We start from the raw sequence: 21,547 nt of genomic DNA, 5'->3' as shown, positions 1-21,547 counted from the left end.
TGGGTTTATAGCTCCGATAGTGCAAACGCAGTTAAACATTATGGTTTCAATTTCATTAGTTCCAATTTATGACATGAATTATCTCCAATAAATTCCGGCGAGTTTTAGTTTGGCAGAAGTTTATGGAATTGAAGCCGAGTAGCAAAGGAATGCTCAGTTTTGAATGCAACAAATAAGCAAACTTCCTTCGTAGCAACCTTATATAAAAGGGATCGATTTAAACAAAAACTGTAGATAATTCCTTTTACTATTGACGACTCCGGAATGAGAATGTTACAGTGGTATTTTCAAATGGAATCTGCACAACGCGGGATGAATTGATGCGTCGATTCCAGCATAAATTTCTCGAATTGTCCTGGAGATCCAAAAAGAGAAATAGCGAAGAATGTTTACCGAGTATTGCTTCGTGCATATCTCTCTATAGGAATTGTATACCAGCACCGATATAGACACCAGGGCCAGGATTCCCATGGGGATAAGTTGTGGATGATTTTCATTGATTGTGGTGAGAGATTTACTTACCTGAGCATACCCCGGGAATAGAAATAAATTGTCAATTTTCAGTGGTAGCAAACCCTGAGTCAACCTTCACATTACTGGTTAGAAGTTTGCACCTGCCAATATAATAAAAATCCAACAAAGATAATTAGAATTATCCCAATTTATAATAGCACCATAACAACTGTTAAAGAAATAAGGTTATTATTTTGGTTATTACTTATTGTTCTTGATTTTAAAATAAATACTGTGAAGATATATGACTCATTTGCATAAGAAAATAAAACCATGGGGATACCTATTAACAAAGAATCCCCAATCTGGCAGGGAGATTCGGTTATTGAGAAAGCAAGAACAAAGTTATAATAGTAGCCCGAGTTAATAAGTAGATGCAGCAAAAGGCAGCCATGGAATTCTGAAATGTTCGAACGATGTTTACATGAAGTGAAAACATACAATAAATTGCTGGAACATAACACTGAAATATGAACGTGAAGAATAGATTGGGCTGCTCGATATGAATCTTTACAAGTAAGTAGAAAGAAAAGGACATCTCATGACATTAGTACAGAGAATAAAAGCCAAGGTCACAATCAATTAGAAATGAATGGACTAACTAAGGAAATGGTACAATAGAGTTTGGATGCAGGTTGACAATATTCTCTGATTGAAGTGTTTAAATTTCCTACTTTAGAAAACCGACATGCATGAATATTGAGCGCTACTCACTATGATGCTTGATTGACTTCAATCAGGACACATATCTATTGGTGCAAAATACATGTGATGATGTTGAAAGTGTGAGGCAGAAACAAAAAATGTGGTAGAGGCACCTGCTTTTGATTCAGAAACAACATAATAAATGCAAAACCATATTTTAGTGTTGTGCCAAGCAAATACAGTTATGGAATGGGGAATTGTATTATGTCCCCTGAAGGCATTGGTAACATTAATTTAACAAAAAAGTGGAGTTGGATTTTCCTTTGATCTTTCCAAATTCTTGAATTGGGTGACCGCCAGGCTGAGTAGAAGGCAAAAGGTGCCGCAGGAGTTCCCTGGTGCCGCCTTCTTCTCCATTAGATACACCATTATGGATACCATTGAGGGAGATATTTTCTCAGGGGAATGCAGGAAGAGCCACATCCGTGGCACCCAGAGTGGCTCAGCTGCACAGGAGAGGAGGGAAAAGAGTGGGATTGTAATAGTGATAGGTAATTAAGTTGGAAGGGAAATAGGCACGCACTTCCATTGTCACAAACATGACCCTGGGATGGCACATTGCCTCTTTGGTGTTAGGGTCAAGCAGAGTGGTCGTGGCACATTCTGGATGGGGAGGGATTGTGCACCTTATCAGTACCAAAGAAAAAAAGGGATGAAGCCCTGCAAGCTGAATCCAGGGAGCTGGGAGATAAATTTAAAAAACAGGACCTTAAAAGGTGATATTTTTGGGATTATTCATTGTGGAATAAAAACAGAACATGCTGGAAATACTCAGCAGGTCAGGCCATATCTGTAGGAAGAGAAACAGAACCAATATTTCAGGCTAAAGACCATTCATCAGAAGCAGGAAGGAAACTCGTTAAGCTGCAGAGAGGGTGATGCCTCCGATGGGGTAAAATTGGCATGGCCATGTTACTAAAAGAGTCAAAGTCGAGTTTATTGTCATAAACACAAGTACATGCATGCACAGGTGCAATGAAAATCTTCCTTGCAGCAGCATCACAGGCATATAGCATCAGATAAGCAGCATACACAAGAAAAACATAAATTAAACATATACACAATTTTTACAAGAATGAACGCAATTAGAAAAAAAACACCCATTGAAGTGCAAAACAAAAGTCTGTTGTAGTGCAAATGAAAGAGCACAGTACACAGTGAGAGAGACACAATCAGAATCAGATTTATCGTCACTGCCATATGACATGAAAATTGTTGTTTTGCGGCAGCAGTACAGTGCAAAGACATAAAAATCTATAAATTACAAAAATAAATAAATCATGCAAAAAGAAAAGGAATAACGAGGCAGTGTTCATGGGTTCATGGACTGTTCAGAAATCTGATGACAAAGAAGCAGTTCCAAAATCATTGATTGTGGGTCTTCAGGCTCCTGTACCTCCTCCCTGATGGTAGTAATTAGAAGAGGACATGTACTGGATGGTGAGGGTCCCTAGTGATGGATGCTGCCTTCTCAAGGCACTACCTCTTGAAGATGTCTTCAGTGATAGGGAGGGTTGTGCCCGTGATGGAGGTGGCTGAGTCTACAACCCTCTGCAGCCTCTTGTGATCCTGTGCATTGGAGCCTCCATACCAGGTGGTGATGCAACAAATCAGCATGCTCTCCACCATACAGCTATAGAAATTTTCAAGTCTTTGGTGACATCCCAAATCTCCTCAAACTGCTAACAAAGCAGAGCCACTGGCATGCCTTCTTCATGATTGCATCAATGTGTTGGGCCCAGGATTGAGACAATGACACCCAGGAACTTGAAGCTTTTCATCCTCAATGAGGACTGGTGTGTGTTCTCCCGACTTCCCCTTCCTGAAGTCCACAGTCAGCTCCTTGGTCTTGCTGACACTGAGTGTGAGGTGGTTGTTGTGACACCACTCAACCAGCCAATCTTTCTCACTCCTGTAAGCCTCTTCATCGCCATCTGAGATTCTACCAACAACAGTGGTGTCAATGGCAAATTTATAGATGGCACTTGAGCCTTAGAAGATGTACAGTCCATGTAGGTGGAGGTAAAATGTAGTAAGGAAAGGAAGACAGTGGTAGTAATATTGTATATGACCCCCCCCCCCACCCCAAATAAAGCCAAACTGCAGGAATGAGATAATGGGGTATTTAAAAAAAGGAGTGAACATAGAATAGTACAGCACAGTACAGGCCCTTCGGCCCACGATGTTGCACCGACCTATATAGTCTACTTCGAGTATACATCAAGTGCATTATCCTTCCTGTAGACTGGGTTCATCAGATTGGAAATTGGCCATGAGAGTGTATCTGAGACTGTTTCCCAGAGGAATACATTATGGAACCAACCTGGGAACAGGTTATTTTGGATGTGGTAATCTGTAAGACAGAATAAAAGATCTCTAGGAGAAATCATAACATGATAGAATTTAGTTTTCAATTTGAGAGTCTGAAAAAGTGTGTTAAACATAAATAAGAAGAATTACAAAGGAATGAGACTAAAGTTTACTTAAGTGAACTGGGCAAATAGATTATCAAAAAGACAAGCAATGAAAGACATTTAAGATGATAATTCATAACACCCAGCAAAAATATATCCCAATGAGGAGGAAAGACTCGAAAGGCTAGGGGTAGGGGCAGGACGAGCTAAGGGGTATATTAAGTTGAAAGAGACAACTTATAAGGTGACAAAAGTTAGTGGTAGACCTAAGGATTGGGAATAATTCAGAATCCAGGAAAGGAAGCCGAGAAAAAAAAAATCGAGAAAAAAAACCGTGAGGACAAACTGGTGAGAAATACTAAAAGTGAGAATGAGAACTGCTTCAAATATATATAAATGGAAAAGAAAGGTTTTAGTGAATATTGGCCCCTTAGAGAACAAAGTTGGAGAGGGTTACAGGGTTGTAGAGAATTGGAGCAGGGTAAATTACAAGAGTATTAGGCAGGAACTAGGGACAGTTAATTGGGAACAGTGTTTCTGGGCAAGTCCACATCTGACATGTGGAGGATGTTTAAAGACCAACCGCACAGAGTACAGGGCAGGTATGTTTCAGGAACAAGGAAGGACAAGGATGGCAAGGTAGGGGAACCTTGGATGACAAGAGAGGTGGTGAATTTAGTCAAGAATAAAAAGGAACCGTGTGTAAGGTTTAGGAAGCTAACATCAAACAGCCCTTGAGGATTGTAAACAAGCCAGTAAAGGACTCAAGGAGGGAATTAGGAGAACCAGGAGAAGCCACAAAAAGTCCTTGGCAAGTAGGATTAAAGAGAATCCCAAGGTATTCTATACATACATCAAGAGCAACAGGATAACTAGGGAGCAGGTAAGACCATGCAAGGATAGAGGAGGGAACGTACTTGGAGGCAGAGGATGTGGGAGAAGTCCAAAATGAGTATTTTGCATCAGTATTTACCAAGGAAAAAGATGTGGAAGATCGGGAGATCAGTGTGGAGCATGCTAATATGCTAGAGCATTTTGAGATAACGAAGGAGCTAGTGTTGGGTCCCTTAAAAATATTAAGATGGATAAGTACCCAGGGCCTGATGGGATATACCCCGAGTTATTAAGAGAGGCAAGAGATGAGATTGCTGGGGCCTTGACCAAGATCTTCGTGTCATCTCTAGCCACAGGCGAGGTCCCAGAGGACTGGTGAGTCGCTAATGTTGTTCCATTATTCAAGAAGGGAAATAGGGATAATCCTGGAAACTATAGACTGGTGAGTCTCATGTCAGTGGTAGAGAAGTTACTGCTACTGAAGCCTACTGCTGTACCTTATTTATAGTAGTCAATGGGGAAGGGAAAACTGTTTTCGACTGTACGGACTTTATAATAGAGCACACAATTAGTTATTTCTCCCCACTTTCCTCTGAAATGGTCCATACCTAGAGTTGGATTTATCCAATACCTTACAACTTTTGATGCAACAAATTTAGTAAATACTGATCTGCCAAATTGCAAAACTGTTAAAGTTACATTACTTGACCATGCCTATTAACCACCTTTATAGTGTTAGTCCAGTTGCTTTCCCTGAACAATTGCAAAAGGTTCCATCTTTAAAATGGGGTTAAGCTGATACTAACTCTGAGACAACTTCCTCTGAATTACAATTGCGCACGCACATCAGGTGAACCAATATCACAATAAAATGTCTTAAGGCCACCTCTCTAGCATTTATTTCATCATATGAAATTGCTCTCTCCACAGAAACTGCATCATTAAATAACAAAAAAAAACTCTTAAAGGATTAGAGAGGCCACACCATTTATAAAAGTATGCAAAGCCCTTAAGTGATTCATGGATTCTGACAAATTCATGGCTCTCAGCTAAGTTCTAAAAGATTATTCAAGTCATTACAGTGTAGCATCCATAGATTTCCAAAGTACCAACTTCCACATAGTATGTAGTACCTGGTTAGTATATTGGGCACTCACATACTTCACTGAGTGCACAATTCCTGCTTAAACACTATCCTGTTACTATTGCACTTTCCAATATGCACTCCAAATATTAGTGGCCAATGCATTTAACTCTTCCATATCCCTGCCTTTAAGTGATTTAAGTAAAACTAGTAAAGGCAAACCATTTGAAACAAATTAGATCTGGGATCAAATAACTAAAAACATGTTATTCAAGATTTTATTAATTTCAAAACAGAGCCCCAAAAGGGTACAAAAATGAACATATTGACAATACCAAAAGTAGGGAAAGGTTTTTTTAAAATCTTCACAATTATCAGAATTTGAAATGCACGAGTTATCACTGTATTTAAAAGGAAATTAGAGAAGTAAAAAAAAAGGAAAACATAGTGGAGTAGAACTGCAAAGTTAATATATCCACAGGAAAAATAGATAGGATTTTGTTCTGATTTTTAAAATGTAAATTAAATCAGTAATTTCTTGAGCGGAAAGATGAAGCACTGAACATTCGATCACTGACATAACTGGTCAGTCACAGTTACTGCAGAGTATTTGGATAGTCAGTAATTGGTGCTGATTTTGGTAAATAGCTTCAGAGCAAAATGAAACGTCTGTTGTATCTCATTTAGTTAAAGGGGGGGGTGAATATAACACTTATTACACACAGTGTAAATGAATCAAAATAACAAGTACTTTGTTTTAGATAGTTACACCAACTAAAGAGTATGTAGATTTGATTCTGTTTTCCAAGTGCTTGTGTCACTGAGCTTTAGGGATGTGGAAAAAAAAGTTGTACATCTGCTTCTGTTGTAATTGTAGATTGACAATTTCATTACTATCTCCTGTTGCCAGGCATAAACTAGTAACTTTCAAGTTGCAAGGTTCTGCAAAGAAAATGATCATTCCAATGGGACCCCGAATCAAATTAGTTAATTTTCCTCCTTTTTTTGCCAAAGGGATCCCATCTCCCTTTATTCGACAGTTTGAGATGTGGAATGAAGGAGGGTTGCATGGAGAGGAGAGTGGAGAACAGAAAAGAAAAACATTTGATAAATAAGACTTGAACACCGGGAAGAATCTTAGAGTAGAAATTCAATTTATCCCACTTGTAGCTGACACCTACACAGCTGAAAATTCAAAACAAACTGTAAATGCATTCACTCATACAACTTCGAAATAGACCTCCATTTCAAGTATTAAATGACATTCTTTAACATTTTGGCAAAATAACTATCTGTACGTCTGTCAAGGATGAACAAAATATACTTCTCCTGTGTTGAAGAGGAAAGGATAATCTAGTGGAAAATAGAGTTTGCTCAAAAACTCTATTTTGGGGAAATAAATTAAAGACCTCATGAAAAATCAATGTTTTAAAAATGTTAATTTTCATACTAATTGAGATAAAACATTCCTCCTTCTGGCTCCAATGGCGTAGGAAAAACTCACCCACACATCATCTGGCCCAATCCCATAGACCAGGTGGAATTGTTCGGGAGCTCCCATCTGGAGTCTAAATTGCATCGCCAGCCTATTAGATGATTTCCCTGAGATTCCATGGGTCGAGCCCCAAGGTTGTAGTACCTATTATTTCCGATAGAGTTGCTTTAACAATGCAGGGAGCATTACATCAGCATAGCAGGAATACTCAAGATGAAGAAAATTACATTCCAGCATGTTGGTATCATAGGAATTCAAAAATACTTTGGGAAAAAAAAGTATTCTCCCAAAATTTTCTCTGCAAATAGCAAAATAAAATCAAGATAAACTTGAACTTAAATTGAAATCATTCAAGCCCATAGTTCTCCTTCAGCTCATTATGCAAATCAATGAATTTACAACTGTTGATATTCTAAACATTTATGAGCTTTAATCTCAATAACCTTATCACATTCAAGGGAAAAACCTGTTCTTTTATTAAAATATCAGTAGCCTTGTTACAACAAATTAATCATAAAAGCCTGAAGTATAAACCTTCATTAAAAATGTAAACATATGGCTTCCTTTGGTTCTTTCTTCTCTTTTCATCTCTGATCTTTATATAACTTTAGATTGTAAAGGCTGGGCTGGTTGGGTCCATGGTGGTACTTCACACAAAGAACATTTTAAGAGCAATTTAATGTTAACAAATAAAACTCAAAACAGCCCAACATATCCCAGAGAAGTTATATCAGCTGCAATCTTCAGAGTTAACTCTGATGATTTGGCCACTATTTGCTTTTCTCCCCCACTATCGGTTTAAGGCATGACATCAGTTTCACTTATTCTTGGCTTTGACACCTCATCAGAAACCCACCAAGAATGACAAAAATACCCTCAAATATAAACATTGATCACTTGGATGAGATACTGGAGGATGCGTGCGTCAAACTGGAAAAAAAATAGCTAGAAAGATTAAAGTTGGAGAGAAGGCAGTCTCAAATAAATTCAAATGTTGTTTAGATTAGTAACAATGTAGAAATGATACTCAACCAACTCTCATTTGTTTTAGCATCAGTATTTCAATTGAAAATTAAAACTAGCATGGAGGAACCAGCCATAAAACAAATCCTAGTGACAATCTGAAGTCCAACATAAAACTGTAGTTTACCTGGGCGAGGTGCCATGGAAATGAATCAGTTCATGTCTATAACTTCAATCATTTCAATCTCTGCATCAGATATTGAAGACCCATTTATTTACAATTTTATGGTAGGATTACATGTATCCTTGCACAGTACAGTTCCTTTAAAAGCCTAAAGCTCTTTAATATCTCCCCAAACCCTGTGAAGCACAAGACATGCTATACACAAAAAAGTTTGTCAATGATAAGAATGAACATTTTTACAAAAAACAAAGATGCCTGCTGCATCCTTCTCTTTTCCCTTGGGAAAATGCCTAGCATTATTTATTTCAAAATACAGAAACAATTTTATTTTTAAACATTATGACAATCTTAATTTTGTAGCTCCACCTCCATTTCTATTGCCTCTTCTGGAATATCACAATGCATTTCTTCAGGCATCTTCATATGCCCAATATCCTCAATCTCAGCCAACTCAATTTTAGGCAAAGGAACTCTCCAAAACTGAAATGAATTGTACTGAGAAGACACTTCATCCCATGGTACATTCTAGGAGGAAAATAATACAAATTATTTTAAAAGAATGCCAAGACCCAGCTCGCAAGTATAAAACATGAAACATCAAAAAGGATAGGCAAAGCATCGTATTTGGAACAGGTCCATCTAGCCAGACTGATACCAAAGTCCTAAGAATTTGAAGCTCTCCCTTACAATTTCCTTACAATATATCTTATTTATACAATTTTATACAATATACCTTATTTCCTAAAAATAAGGATATATCTTACAATGTCTGCTCCCAGATTCAGCGTAATACATTACGGGCACATTCCTCCCCACCATTGGTGGTACGTACATGAGGCACTGCCTCAAGGCAACATCTATCATCAAAGATCCCCACCATCTGGGCCATGCCATCTTCTTGCAGCTACCATCGGGCAGGGGATATAGAAGCCTGAAGTCCCACACCACCAGGTTCAAGAACAGCTATTTCCCTTTTTGAACCAACCTGCACAACCCTAATCACTATCTCAGTATAGCAACTCTATAACCACTTTGCACCACAGTGGACTTTTTTTTTGTGTTCTTTCTTGTAAAAATTGTCTATGATTTATTTATGATTTTCTTGTGAATGCTGTTTATCTGATGCTATGTACCTGTAATGCTGTTGCGAGTAAGTTTTTCATTGCAACTGTGCATGCATGTACTTTTGCATTTGACAATAAACTCAACCTTGACTTTTACAGTAGTGCTTGGTCCTGGTACTGATCCAAATATTACAAACTCCTGAATCCTACTTTTAGCTTCTTCCTCGGTTCCTTAATCGCAACTGCAGTACTAATCAATCTTCTCTACATTGATGGTTTCAACATGGGCGACGACTGTCGGCTCTTCCCCATTTCCCCACAGCATGCTCTGATCCCTTTCCTGGATGCCTTTCCTCAGTCCCTGAGAAGGTCACACACCATACTGCCTCTCTCACTCAGATTGCTGAATCCCTTACTATTCCTACATTTTAGCCACTTTGCCCATTTTCTATTCATTCACAGGACATGGTGTTGCTGCCAAAGGGTGATACTTGTTACTTAACTACAGGTTATTAAGAACTAACTGCATTGGTGAGTGTAGAGTCACATATAGACCATACCAAGCAAGGATGACAGATTTTCTTCTCAGAAGGATACTAATCAACTAGGATTTATTTTAAAATAACCAATCCAGTAGTTTCGTGGTTCACATTAATGGTACCTGGTTTTTAATTCCAGATTTATTTAATTACTGGAAACTGACTTCTCCATCAGTCATGGTCAGCTTCAAAAAAATGTCTCCAGGCTTCTGTTTCCTAAAGGGGTAAAGATATTGTTGACTCTGTGGCAAATGAAGTGCTGTCATCCTCACTGGTACTCTGCTGAATTACCCAGGTTTCAGAGTTCCATAGTCCCAAAGGATGCCTGCCCTGCTTCACTTTTCCAGTGACAATCCAATTCATATTCTTATAAAAACTTTGCTCTACTTCAACAAAGTATGATCAACTTTAATGCATGAGCTAGGCTGATACTCCACAGCAAAAGAAAATAACAACGTGTTCATATAAAGGTGATCTCAGGATTCCTGAAGTGCTTTACAGCCAAAACCAATGAAGTGCTTACCAGCTGTGGCAGTAGCTGATGGAACAGTCTCAGAAACAAAGGCGCGACTTTAAGGACAGTGCAAGAGACAAAGGTTCCATGGGTTTAAAGGCAGTCTTGCAGTAACAACATTCACAACTAGTGGATTGCTCGGTTGAGCACTGGGAAACCGCAATCCATTGAGGCCAGGCTGCTCAAGGTTCAAGCATTTTGGTTAGGCTGCAGGCTGATTGATGGGAAGCTGGAATATGGGGTGTCCACTTGTTGAGAGCACACAGAAGCCCAGCATAAAACAGCAGTAGGGGTGCACCGCCTCCCAAACTATTCATTCTATCAACACACCGTGTTAAGTACCTTCTTCTCATTGCAGAGTCTGTGGGTCCCATTTTGGCCTCATTGGCCACCATACAATTATAGTGGTAAGTTATCCTTGACCCTGGGGGTCTTCCTCAGGGGAACAGAGAGCCAATGAAGCACTTCTGAAGTACAAGCATTGTCATGCTGTAGCAACCACAGCAGGAAATTTGCATACAGCAAGTTCCACAGCGTGAAGATGACAGGCAATCTACCTTTTGGCAAAGTGCAACATATCCTTGGCATCTCACGGATGGAAAAATTTTCCAACATAAAGACCCTCTCGGATGCAACGATGCCAGAATTCCCAGCATTCTTCAAGCAAAGGAGACATCCCTGGCTCAGACAATGTGCACAGGATGAAAGATGGTTGCATCCTGAAGGATGTATTGGGTGAGGTGATACGGCCACAAGATTTGTAGAGTGCTCTGAGCTCCGTTTTAATGATGCTAGAAACGTTACTAAAGCCTTTAACACTTCATTATGGCATGTGCAGAAACTAGCTGTTGACAGAAACTGTGACACTGGTTGTGGATAGGGATACACCACCATAACAATCAGTGTTTTCAGAAGCTCCATAGTAGATGGCAGCACCAGAAGTAAGGCCACAGAACGCCCTTCAACATCAGCAATTGACATTTTCAGTTGTGATATCTGTGGCAGACTATCTTGGTTTATTGTCATCAATGGAAATGCAGTAGTTGCAATAGAACTTTTGATCATTGCATATCCATTATCATGTTGATGTAAACATACCATCCAGTCCTTGGGGATGTAGAATGAAAGCTGACAATAGACAAGAGAGAAGGGCATGGAAAGAAAATGCTAGAATTTAAAGGTTTATTGGATTAAAGGATAACCAATATGAGGTGAGAGGGAATTCAGGATGTGCAAGAGACTGGTATTGTTAAGGGAGATATGTGGGTGCAGAAGGATGACTACTTGGGTGGACAGTTCAATAATATAAACATCAATCCCAGGCTGAATGAATCCAAGACAGTATTGTTGTGGAATTCCCCTGAAGGTCACACACTTACAACAGCAGTCGCTGAGCGCCAGCTCGTGAATATCCAGAGCAGTGGCACATAGTGGAATCTTGCACTGTAACCAGTGCTAGCAGGCAGCTCCCAGTTGGAAAGTGCTTGGCTTGATCATGGAGGTATGTGCTCCTACAATTCTCAGCCGCAGGGAAAAGCCTGCCTCGGTGAAACTTGTCATGCTGCACGCTGGGAGGACGGACCACACGTGCAACCCTCCAACCATTTCCCCCTTTTGTTGATTAAATAGCTGTTTTGGATGTGAAAATTAAACCACTTTTCCTTTCAATTGGACTGTCCTATTGAAAATAAGAAACATGCACAACTTCTGATGTCATACAATGATGACTACAACCCGTTTGCCCCACAATAGATGGCATTGAAAAATACATTCTTAATTCCTTAAATACTCGCCTTTTAATACATCAACCTCTTACTATGCATTGGAAAGGATGTCGAGTTTTTTTTTACAAAATAAACTTTATTCATCATAAAAAAAACTATATACAAAACTAAAACAGTGCAAACCTTTACATTCGTGTACGGATCAATCGTTAGTGTTACCTTTTTTAAAAAAAACCACAGCACCGATGCCACTCGTGTGGCTCCCTAGGGTGATACCCCAATCCCATATTCACACCACTTAAGGGGCTTCCTCGCCTAACCCTGCCCCCCCCCCCCGCCCCATCTCCAGTGGCAGAAGAATCCTAGACTGTAGTCCTTCCCCACTGCATTAACCAATTTCATTCTGCAAAAATATCAAAAGAGTAATTTCAACCAAACTCCAACACTTTGAAACAACATCTGCCTGAAGTACAATGCTTGCAAACGTGACTCACCGGTGGCGGTGCAGCTCTGGGGGCAGAACCAGTGAAGCCGCTGCTGGTGCGGGTGTCCCGCCGCTGCTGCGCCTCCACCCCCCGCACCCAGGGGCTGCCGTTCGTGCTCCTATCCCAGGGACTTGGGCCATGCCTGGCGCCCCCCGCTCGCTTGCAGTCAGGCTGCAGCCTGCTTGGATCCAGCTCGGCCGCGTACAGCCCCCTCTTGGTGCTCCGCCCGCAGCTGGGCAGCGGGTCCACACTCTTGCAATCCACGAACAAGGAGATGAAGCGTTTGCTGGCGGGGCAACACGACAGAATGTCTTCAGCTTTCCTCTTCGACATCGGCTGGCGCTTAAAGTTGCACCGCTTTTCGCTCCACTAAATTCAAACCCTTTCTTACTCCCCCAACCTTCCAACCAGAGCTTCGACAAGAAGACTCGTTCCGACAAAAAACAAAACAAAAATACTGTAGTGCCCCCGGAGATTGGAGGTCGAAATTGTTAAGATAAATCCAGAAATGAACAAAATATGGGACGTGCTGAGCACGTCAGGCAGCAGGGGCAGAAACAAAGTTGGCGTTTCAGATGAATTTGCAGGTCACAGATCAGTCCTGTAGAGTCTAGAGGGTAATAAATAGAGTGACCATGATAATACATGAGGATAATAAATACAGGGACCAGTCCATGATAATGCTTGAGAATAATTAGAGGGACCATGATAATGCATGATGATAATAAATAGAAGGACCATGATAATGCATGAGGATACAGCTGCCAACTCCCGTTTGGATTATTCGGGAGGTGGAAACACCTGTCGCTGACTTCCAACAGTGTGGGCCCAGCTGGAAGGAACCCTTCAGCCCTCAGTTTGAGTTGCGAACAGGGTTCATGTGTCCCCCAAATCCGGGGTGCAGGGGGAATTGTCTCCTCACAGGTGCAACTGTACCTGTGCCAATGCCCAATCTCTCTCCCCAACTACCCGAGCTTCACTCCCCAGGCATGCGGCCTTCAGGTTGGTTCAGTCAGCACCTGAACGCATGGAACGTCCCGGGTCACTCATTGGGGTATTGTATTTAATTCTGGGAGACCCCGGACAATCACTGGGTTGGCATCACTACTGCAGGTGGATAACTTTTCATTCAACATCAATGGATAAAGATGAAATTTACTCTAGACTTTCAAGAGAAATGCCTGGAAAAGTTTATGTGCATGTCTGGGTTAGATGCTGCCATGTAGAGACACAAGAGACTGCAGATGCTGGAATATGGAGCAACATCCAAAAAGCTGGAGGAACTCAGTGGGTCAGGCAGCATCTGTGGAGGGAAGTGGATAGTCGATGTTTTGGGTCAAGACCAGGCCAGATGAAGGTTCTCGATCCAAAACATCTACTGTCCATTTTCCTCCAGGGCTGCTGCTTAACCTGCTGAGTTCCTTCAGCTTTTTGTGTGGATGCTGCCATGTGCCTCACTGATTGGTGAACCAGCGCTCACATGCAATGGGACAAATAAGCATTCTGTGATGGGATGACGGTATGGGGACTAGATAGAATTGGAAACAATATTTAAATTAAGTAATTTAAATAATTAAGTAATAAGAATTATTTAAAGTAAATCACCAAGGCTGTCTACTTTCACTTACCTTATAAAAACACCTGAATTTTAAAATTCATTTTTGGGATTGTAAGGTCACTGGCAATGCCAGCACTTATTGCCCATTCCTAATTGTCCTTGAGAAAGTGGCCATGAGTTGCTATCTTGAACTGCTGCGGGGTTTGAGGCTTTAGAATCAACAACAATTAAGACACAGGTGATTATTTCCATGTCAGGATGGTGTGCAACCAGGAGGGGAACCAGCAGGTGAAGGTGTTCCCATTGTGCCTTTGTCCTTCTTGGGGATAGAGGATACAGTTCAAGAGGTATTGTCAAAGGACTGCAGTGTATTTTGTAGAGAGCACACATTACAGCCACTGTGCACCAAGGATGGAGGGAATGGATATATAGAGTGGTTGATAAGGTGCTACTCAATTGAACTGCTTTGTCCTGGATGGAAGCACCCTGCGTTTGATATGTGCTTGTAGGCATTATATTTATGTGGCAGGTCCAATTGAGTTTCTGAATAATTGTGACCCCCAGGCTATTGATGGTGGGGTACTCTGCGAATGTATTGCCTTTAAATGCCAATGATAGATGATTTCATTCTCTCTTATGGGAGATGGCCATTGATGAAGTAGCTGAATACAGTTAGATCTGGACACCGTCTCGAGGAACTCCTGTGGTGATATGCTGAGCTTCGGATGATTGACCTCCAACAACCACAACCATCTTCCTTTGTACATATAACACTACACCTGTGCGAATCCCCACAGCATTTGGCAACCCTGTGATCTCTGTCTCGGAGGCTGACGTCAGAACATCCTTCAAGAGGGTGAACCCTTTCAAGGTGTCAGGCCCTGACGGTGTACCTGGCAGGGTACTGAAAATCTGTGCCAACCAACTGGCTGGAGTGTTCAAGGACATCTTCAACCTCTCACTGCCGCAGTCGGAGGTTCCCACCTGCTTCAAAAGGGCATCAATCATACTGGTGCCAAAGAAAAGCAGAGTGAGCTATCTAAATAATTATCGTCTAGTGGCACATCTATTGTGATGAAGTGCTTTGAGAGGTTGGTCATTACTAGTATTAACTCCTGCCCGAGCAACAACCTGGACTCACTGCAATTTGCCTACCGCCACAACAGGTCTACAGCGAATGTAATCTCACTGCAGATTTGGAGCACCTAGACACAGCAAAACAGACATCAGGCTGCTGTTTATTGATTACAGCTCAGCGTTCAACACCATCATCCCCTCAGTACTAATCAACAAGCTTCAAAACTTGGGTGTCTGTATCTCCCTCTGCAACTAGATCCTTGAATTCATTATTGGGAGACCACAGTCAGTGCGGATCGGAACTAACGTCTCCTCCTCGCTGACAATCAACACCAGAACACCTTAAGGATGCGTGCTCAGCCCACTGCTCTACTGTCTCTACACTCATTTCTGTGTGGCTAGGCACAGCTCAAACGTCATATATAAATCACCAGTGACACCACTGTTGTTGGCAGAATCTTAGATGGCAATGAGGAGGCATACAGGAGTGAGATACATTGGCTGGTTGAGTGGTGTCACAACAACAACCTCGCACTCAATGTCAGCAAGACCAAGGAATTGATTGCAGACTTCAGGAAGAGGAAGTCGGGAGAACACATATCAGTCTTCATGGAAAGGGTGAGTAGCCTCAAATTCCTGGGCGTCAACATCTCAGAGGATCTGTCTTGAGCCTAACACATTGATGCAATCACGAAGAAGGCACCCCAGTGGCTCTACTTCTTTAGGAGTTTGAGGAGATTTGGTATGTCACCAAAGATTCTTGCAAATTTCTACAGATGTACGGTGGGGAGCATTCTGACTGGTTGCATCTCTGCCTGGTATGGAGGCTCCAATGTGCAGGATTGAAAGAGGCTGCAGAGGGTTGTAGACTCAGCCAGCTCCATCACGGGCACAAGAGGCGGTGCCTCAAGAAGTCAGCGCCTCAAGAAGTCAGCATCCATCATTAAGGACCCTCCCCATCTGGGATATGCCCTCTTCACATTACTAACATCAGGGAGGAGGTACAGGAGCCTGAAGACCCACACTCAGTGTTTCAGGAACAGTTTCTTCCCCTCCACCATCAGATTTTTGAATGGTCTATGAACACTACCTTGTTATTCCTCTTTTGCACTATTTATGTTTGTAACATTAATAATTTTTATGTCTTGCACTGAACTACTGCCATAAAACAACAAATTTCACAACATATGTCAGTGATAATATACCTGATTATGATTCTAATTCCAAGCACTGAACTCCACAATCCCAACTCTTCTGTTGCCAAAATCTTCAGAGGTGTTTTTGTTACCTCTGGACATGATTTCCAGTTATCTCCAAGCTTGCCTACACATCTTGTATAAGCTTATGGTGATCCAAGATTCTGTTTGCCAAATTTGAAACCAGACCAATTCCTGTTCACACTCATTACCTTTGTGGTCTCCTGAGACATCAGGAGCCAACATAGGCCAGTAGTTGAATTTTAAAATCCTTTATCAGGTCTTTGGATTCTTCCGTGGCTTTGCTTCTCCCTGACATTGGAATTTCCCCATATCCTATCAAACATCTGTCTTTACCCTGTTCTGGCTGTATTATCCTGGTCCAGTCCTGGTATCTGTGTCTTCAACTGCCAATGGTCAAGCTTTGACAATTCCTCCCAAAATCTCTGGCTCTCAACCTTCAAGATGTTCCTTCAAACAACTCTGACCAATTTTTTTTTGTTACCCGTTTTAATTTCTTCTTACGGGGATAGGTAAAATTTTATTTGATAGCAGTTCTATAAAGTGCATCAAGATGTTTTATTGCGTTAATGATTCTATATAAACAAAGGTTGTTATCTTGGGGCATGCAATAATATCAGAACAAAACACTGATTATTCAACACCATCCCATCATCTTCTCAGTATTAATCAACAAGCTTCAAAATCTGGGCATCTGAAGCTCTCTCTGCAACTGGATCTTTGACTTCCTTATCGGGAGGCCATAGTCAGTGTGGCTCAGTAATAACATCTCCTCCTCACTGACAATCATCACAGGTGCACCTTAAGGATGCGTGCTTAGCCCATTGCTTTACTCACATGACCATGTGGCTAGGCACAGCTCAAACACCATTTTGTAAATTCGCCGATGACACCACTGTTATTGGTAGAATCTCAGACAGCGATGAGGAGGCGCACAGGAGATAGATTGGTTGGTTCAGTGGTGTTGCAACAACAACTTCGCATTCAACGTCAGCAAGACCAAGGAATTGATTGTGGACTTCAGGAAGGGGAAGTCAGGAGAACACACACCAGTCCTCATTGAGGAGTCAGCAGTGGAAAGGGTGAGCAGCTTCAAGTTTCTGGGTGTCAACATCTCAGAGGATCTATCTTGGGCCCTAAACATTGACGCAATCACGAAGAAGGCACGCCAGCAGCTCTGCTTCATTAGGAGTTTGAGGAGATTTGGTATGTCACCAAAGACTTACAAATTTCTATAGATGTATAATGGAGAACATTCTGATTGGTTGCATCACCACCTGGTATGGAGGCTCCAATGCACAGGATCGAAAGAGGCTGCAGAGGGTTGTAGACACTCAGCCAGCTCCATCAAGGGCACAACTCTCCCCACCATCAAGGACATCTTCAAGCGGGTGTGCCTCAAGTAGGTGACATCCATCACTAAGTACCCTCACCATCCAGGACATGCCCTCTTCTTGTTACTACCATCACGAAGGGGGTACAGGAGCCTGAAGACCCACACTCAACATTTCAGGAACAGCTTCTTCCCCTCTGCCATCAGATTTCTGAACTGCCCATGAACACTACTTCATTATTCCTTTTTTTGCACTATTTTGTAATTTATAATAATTTTCTTTGCACTGTACTGCTGCTGCAAAACAACAAACTTCACAACATATGAGTCAGTGATAATAAACCAGATTCTGATTCATTAGTATTTTTGAAAATCGTGCAACATAACATAGCTGATTTACAGCTTGAAAGCCAACATTACTGATTCTTGAAATATATTCTCAGTTTCTTTCTAACTCTTCTTTCTTTTTAGATTATATAATAGCATAGTCAGCATATCTCCAGAAATGGCTTCTTTTCCTCCCCACCTTTAATCTGTTATCGCCAGATTAAACTAAGATTTCCTTGGCTTTATCCACTTCCAGTCTTCAACATGCTAACCTTCAACAATATCGTTGGTGTTACAAAATTTAGCTCTCACTCTTAAAGATAATGACACCCAGTTCCACTATTCCATAATTCTTTTATCTCACACTTTGATAGATTTGAGGTTTGATGGATTTTTGGTAACTAAAGGTTTAACTAAAAGAGATAAGGGGCAAAGCCGAGTGAGATCATCAATCAGCTATGAACATTGAATGGTGAAACGGAACAGAAATGCCCTACTGTTGATAGGAATCAATTTGTGTGTACACAATAAGCATGCCCAAAAACCTCAGCTTCCATAGCTGCTTTGACGCTAGTAAATTTCATTCCAGTTGCTGCGTGAACATTACAAAACCTTCATCATGACTTTATTTTCTCTACTGCTGTAACATGCTGATGCTTTTAGCAACTGTCTACTTGATTATTAATATCACACTGTGAAGGAGAACTTGGTCCATCTTACTTCATCTTTGCTTTTGTATTCTTTCCACTGTAGCATATAATTGCACTTCATTTGTTTACCTGCACTGAACTTACTCTGTAACAGTAACACTATATTCTGCATTGTTTTCATTTTTACTACCTCAATGTACTTATGTATGGAGAGATCTGTTGGGATGGCACACAACCAAAAGCTTTTCACTGTATCTCAGTACATGTGACAATAATAAACCAATTCTAATTCCTGATTGTTCTAGAATGTTTGTATACAGAAATCCTGTTCATTTGTAGTTCACTCACTAGAGTAGATTTTGACTCTGTATGAATGTTGTAAAACAATTAAATGACAAAGCAAGAGCAGTTTTTCCCCCTTTAATTCAATTCATGCAATATGGATGCAGGAAGACCACCAACTGTACATTTCTTAAAGAGCTCAAGTTCTCAAGTAATTTTCATTTCTAGGAAGATGGAATTTCATTTTCAATCTAAAGGCTGACAAGAAAAATAGTACATTCATGAAAATATTCTATACTTAGAATAGAATATAGAGAAACAGGCATATTAATAAAATACTTTATTGGAATTTGTTACTATTTGTTTTGCAAAACTCATTTACAGAAATTGAGTTACTCCAATGGGCATCTGCACTATGCTTTTAATTGCAATTATTGGTTCATAATGCTGTATTTTGAATACTGTCCATGGTAGGAGAATAATTTTCAGCAAACAAGGCATCAAGAAGTAATTCTGCTGAATCAGTTTGTCACTTTCTTTACAAAACTGCTTTAAAACAGTGTTAATTGTGATATGAAACATTCACATTTTCGGTTATTTTTAAATTCACATCCTTGTTTTCAAATCCTTCTAAGCCTTGCTCCTCTCAAACTTCAAGCATCAGGATGCTGGAAGGTTAATGCACCCTCTAAACCTCTTGAACATCCTCGATATTAATCATTCTATCACTGGCAGCTGTACTTTCACTTCCACTTGCTTGATAAGCCTCTCTAAATCACTTTCCTCTTTTAATATGCTCCAGACAACTTAAATTATTCTTCTGCTCTAATTTTGCTTTTGTGGCTCAATATCACCATTTGTTTCAGAACACTGCATTGAAGTTTTAATATGTACAAGATGCAATATATAAACCAATTGTTCTTGTTGCAAAATACGTTAGTGCAGTAAAACTCCAATGATCACTTTCTGACTATTTGGAAATCATGATGGTTCAGCATCTGGCTCACTAGGTAATGATTGCTACACTCCCTTTCCACTCACCCTGGTCCTGGTTTCTGAACTTCCTTTTCACATTTTTCAGGCCCCATTTCCTGCACTCCGTTTTGACATACTCCTCGGACTTGCACTCTTCCATCTACTGTGTACCATCTAACAAAAAGTGAAAAATTGAGGCATTAACATAAAGAGCATCCAATAGTCTGGAAAATCTGCCTGTCTGACACTGCCAATGTCCTGAGCATGCCGGATTATAGGAGGTTTACTGTATTCAAGTGTTTGTTTTGGTCTCTGCCTATTTTCTATTCATGTGTATGGTTATTGTAGCTAGCAAAAAAATGACATGGTTAACAATGGTTTGACGCCCAGTGGTAAACTAGCAAAATGATGCAGACATGAAGGTAAAAACAACACAGGTGTTGGAATTTGAAAGCAGAAATTATTGGCAATCCTCAGGCAAGGCAAGAGCATTTGTGGTGAGAAAAACGGAGTTAACATTCAGGTGAATGACTTTCATCTAAACTACTTATTCTCATCTCAAGCACAATCATCAATAGAAAATGTAAACTATCGTTCCACTTTCCAGAACTAATTCAATTTATACAATTCCATTAGAATTATGCAAAATCTTAAAGAACTTTTAATTGTACTATTAACAATTTTATCATTAATTTTTTCAAGAATTGATGGAAATAAAATTTCTGGCATGAACTATGATAGATTTCTTTTATGTTCAAGACTCTGGCAATTTGCTTGAACTGCTGTATAATTTTAAGTAACCACATTGATCCAGCATACTTGAAGTGGTGGAAATTTTCCAAGATACTGAAGAAATCAAATTGGCCACAGGATTAAATAATTTTAACTAGTGAAGCTAATATTAAGATGCATCATTTTAACAGCATACTAAGTAGCAGAAAACAGGCAGGCGAACTGAAGTTGCAATCCTTCAGTTAGCAATATGCTATCAATTCACCAGTTCCAAGCAGAACTATATATCAATTGCTACTCGACCATATATTTGCTTACTCTCTCTAGTAATATAGTGGGAGCCTTATCACATCACCAAAGACAATTGAGTTGCAAGATGTTACTGGCAAATATATTAACCAACCTTATAAAATACTAACAATGGGTCATCTTTAAACCAATGTACAATCTTAAAGAAAGCTGAACAAAAAATGATGATGGATGCAAATTGAATTTGAAGCTGCGCATAGACTTGCTTAAAAATCTCTGCCAATGGAGTGCACTTGCTAAAATTGAGATTAACAGAATTGCTAACCTACTAAATTAATGTTACAATGTCAAACTGGCTTCTTACTTTTATATGGTAAATGGGTTCAGGATGGATATTATTCTTCAAAATAAAATTAAACCAGAAATGCAAATTCATTTAAGCCAAGTTAATTTTTAAATTGTTTACAAAATAATTATTAGTATTATAGCAATACACTGCGGACTGAGATTGAGACCGGGTGAGGAAAGGAGGAGGGATGTTTTTAAACCCATTCACCAACGCAATCCTGTAGTTAATTTCACTTAGGTACTAAATTTATGAAAAGCATCTGGCAGACTTATTTGTTTAA

At 40.2% G+C, this 21,547-nt stretch overlaps 2 protein-coding genes across 2 annotated transcripts in view; both read right to left on the bottom strand.

The window, feature by feature from the left end:
- The window catches only part of LOC127572915 (transient receptor potential cation channel subfamily M member 6-like), a 110,695-nt gene extending 103,584 nt beyond the window's left edge, over window positions 1-7,111 (bottom strand). Inside the window, exon 1 of the mRNA XM_052020643.1 lies at window positions 7,055-7,111. Coding sequence (XP_051876603.1) covers window positions 7,055-7,111 — 57 coding nt within the window. The remainder of the gene's footprint in view (window positions 1-7,054) is intronic.
- LOC127572665 (uncharacterized protein C9orf40-like) lies at window positions 5,908-12,932 on the bottom strand. The gene is made up of 2 exons (XM_052020158.1): window positions 12,528-12,932; window positions 5,908-8,717 (listed from the first exon to the last, which is right to left on the bottom strand). The coding sequence occupies exons 1-2, from the start codon at window positions 12,849-12,851 to the stop codon at window positions 8,541-8,543; spliced, it is 501 nt and encodes a 166-aa protein (XP_051876118.1). The 5' UTR covers window positions 12,852-12,932; the 3' UTR covers window positions 5,908-8,540.
- Window positions 12,933-21,547: the final 8,615 nt, after the last annotated feature.

Source organism: Pristis pectinata, chromosome 7 (genome assembly GCF_009764475.1).
Source record: "Pristis pectinata isolate sPriPec2 chromosome 7, sPriPec2.1.pri, whole genome shotgun sequence".
In the NCBI taxonomy this organism is placed as follows: domain Eukaryota; kingdom Metazoa; phylum Chordata; class Chondrichthyes; order Rhinopristiformes; family Pristidae; genus Pristis; species Pristis pectinata.
The sequence above is the reverse complement of the archived record's forward strand: the minus strand, read 5'-3'. Positions and strand labels throughout refer to the sequence as shown.

What these genes read in the sequence shown, in the direction of transcription:
- LOC127572665 (XM_052020158.1), bottom strand. Translation starts at nt 12,851, where the DNA reads ATGTCGAAGAGGAAAGCTGAAGACATTCTGTCGTGTTGCCCCGCCAGC. An exon ending in CCAGAGCTGCACCGCCACCG is followed by an intron (nt 8,718 to 12,527) that starts GTGAGTCACGTT and finishes TTTTCCTCCTAG; the next exon opens with AATGTACCATGGGATGAAGT.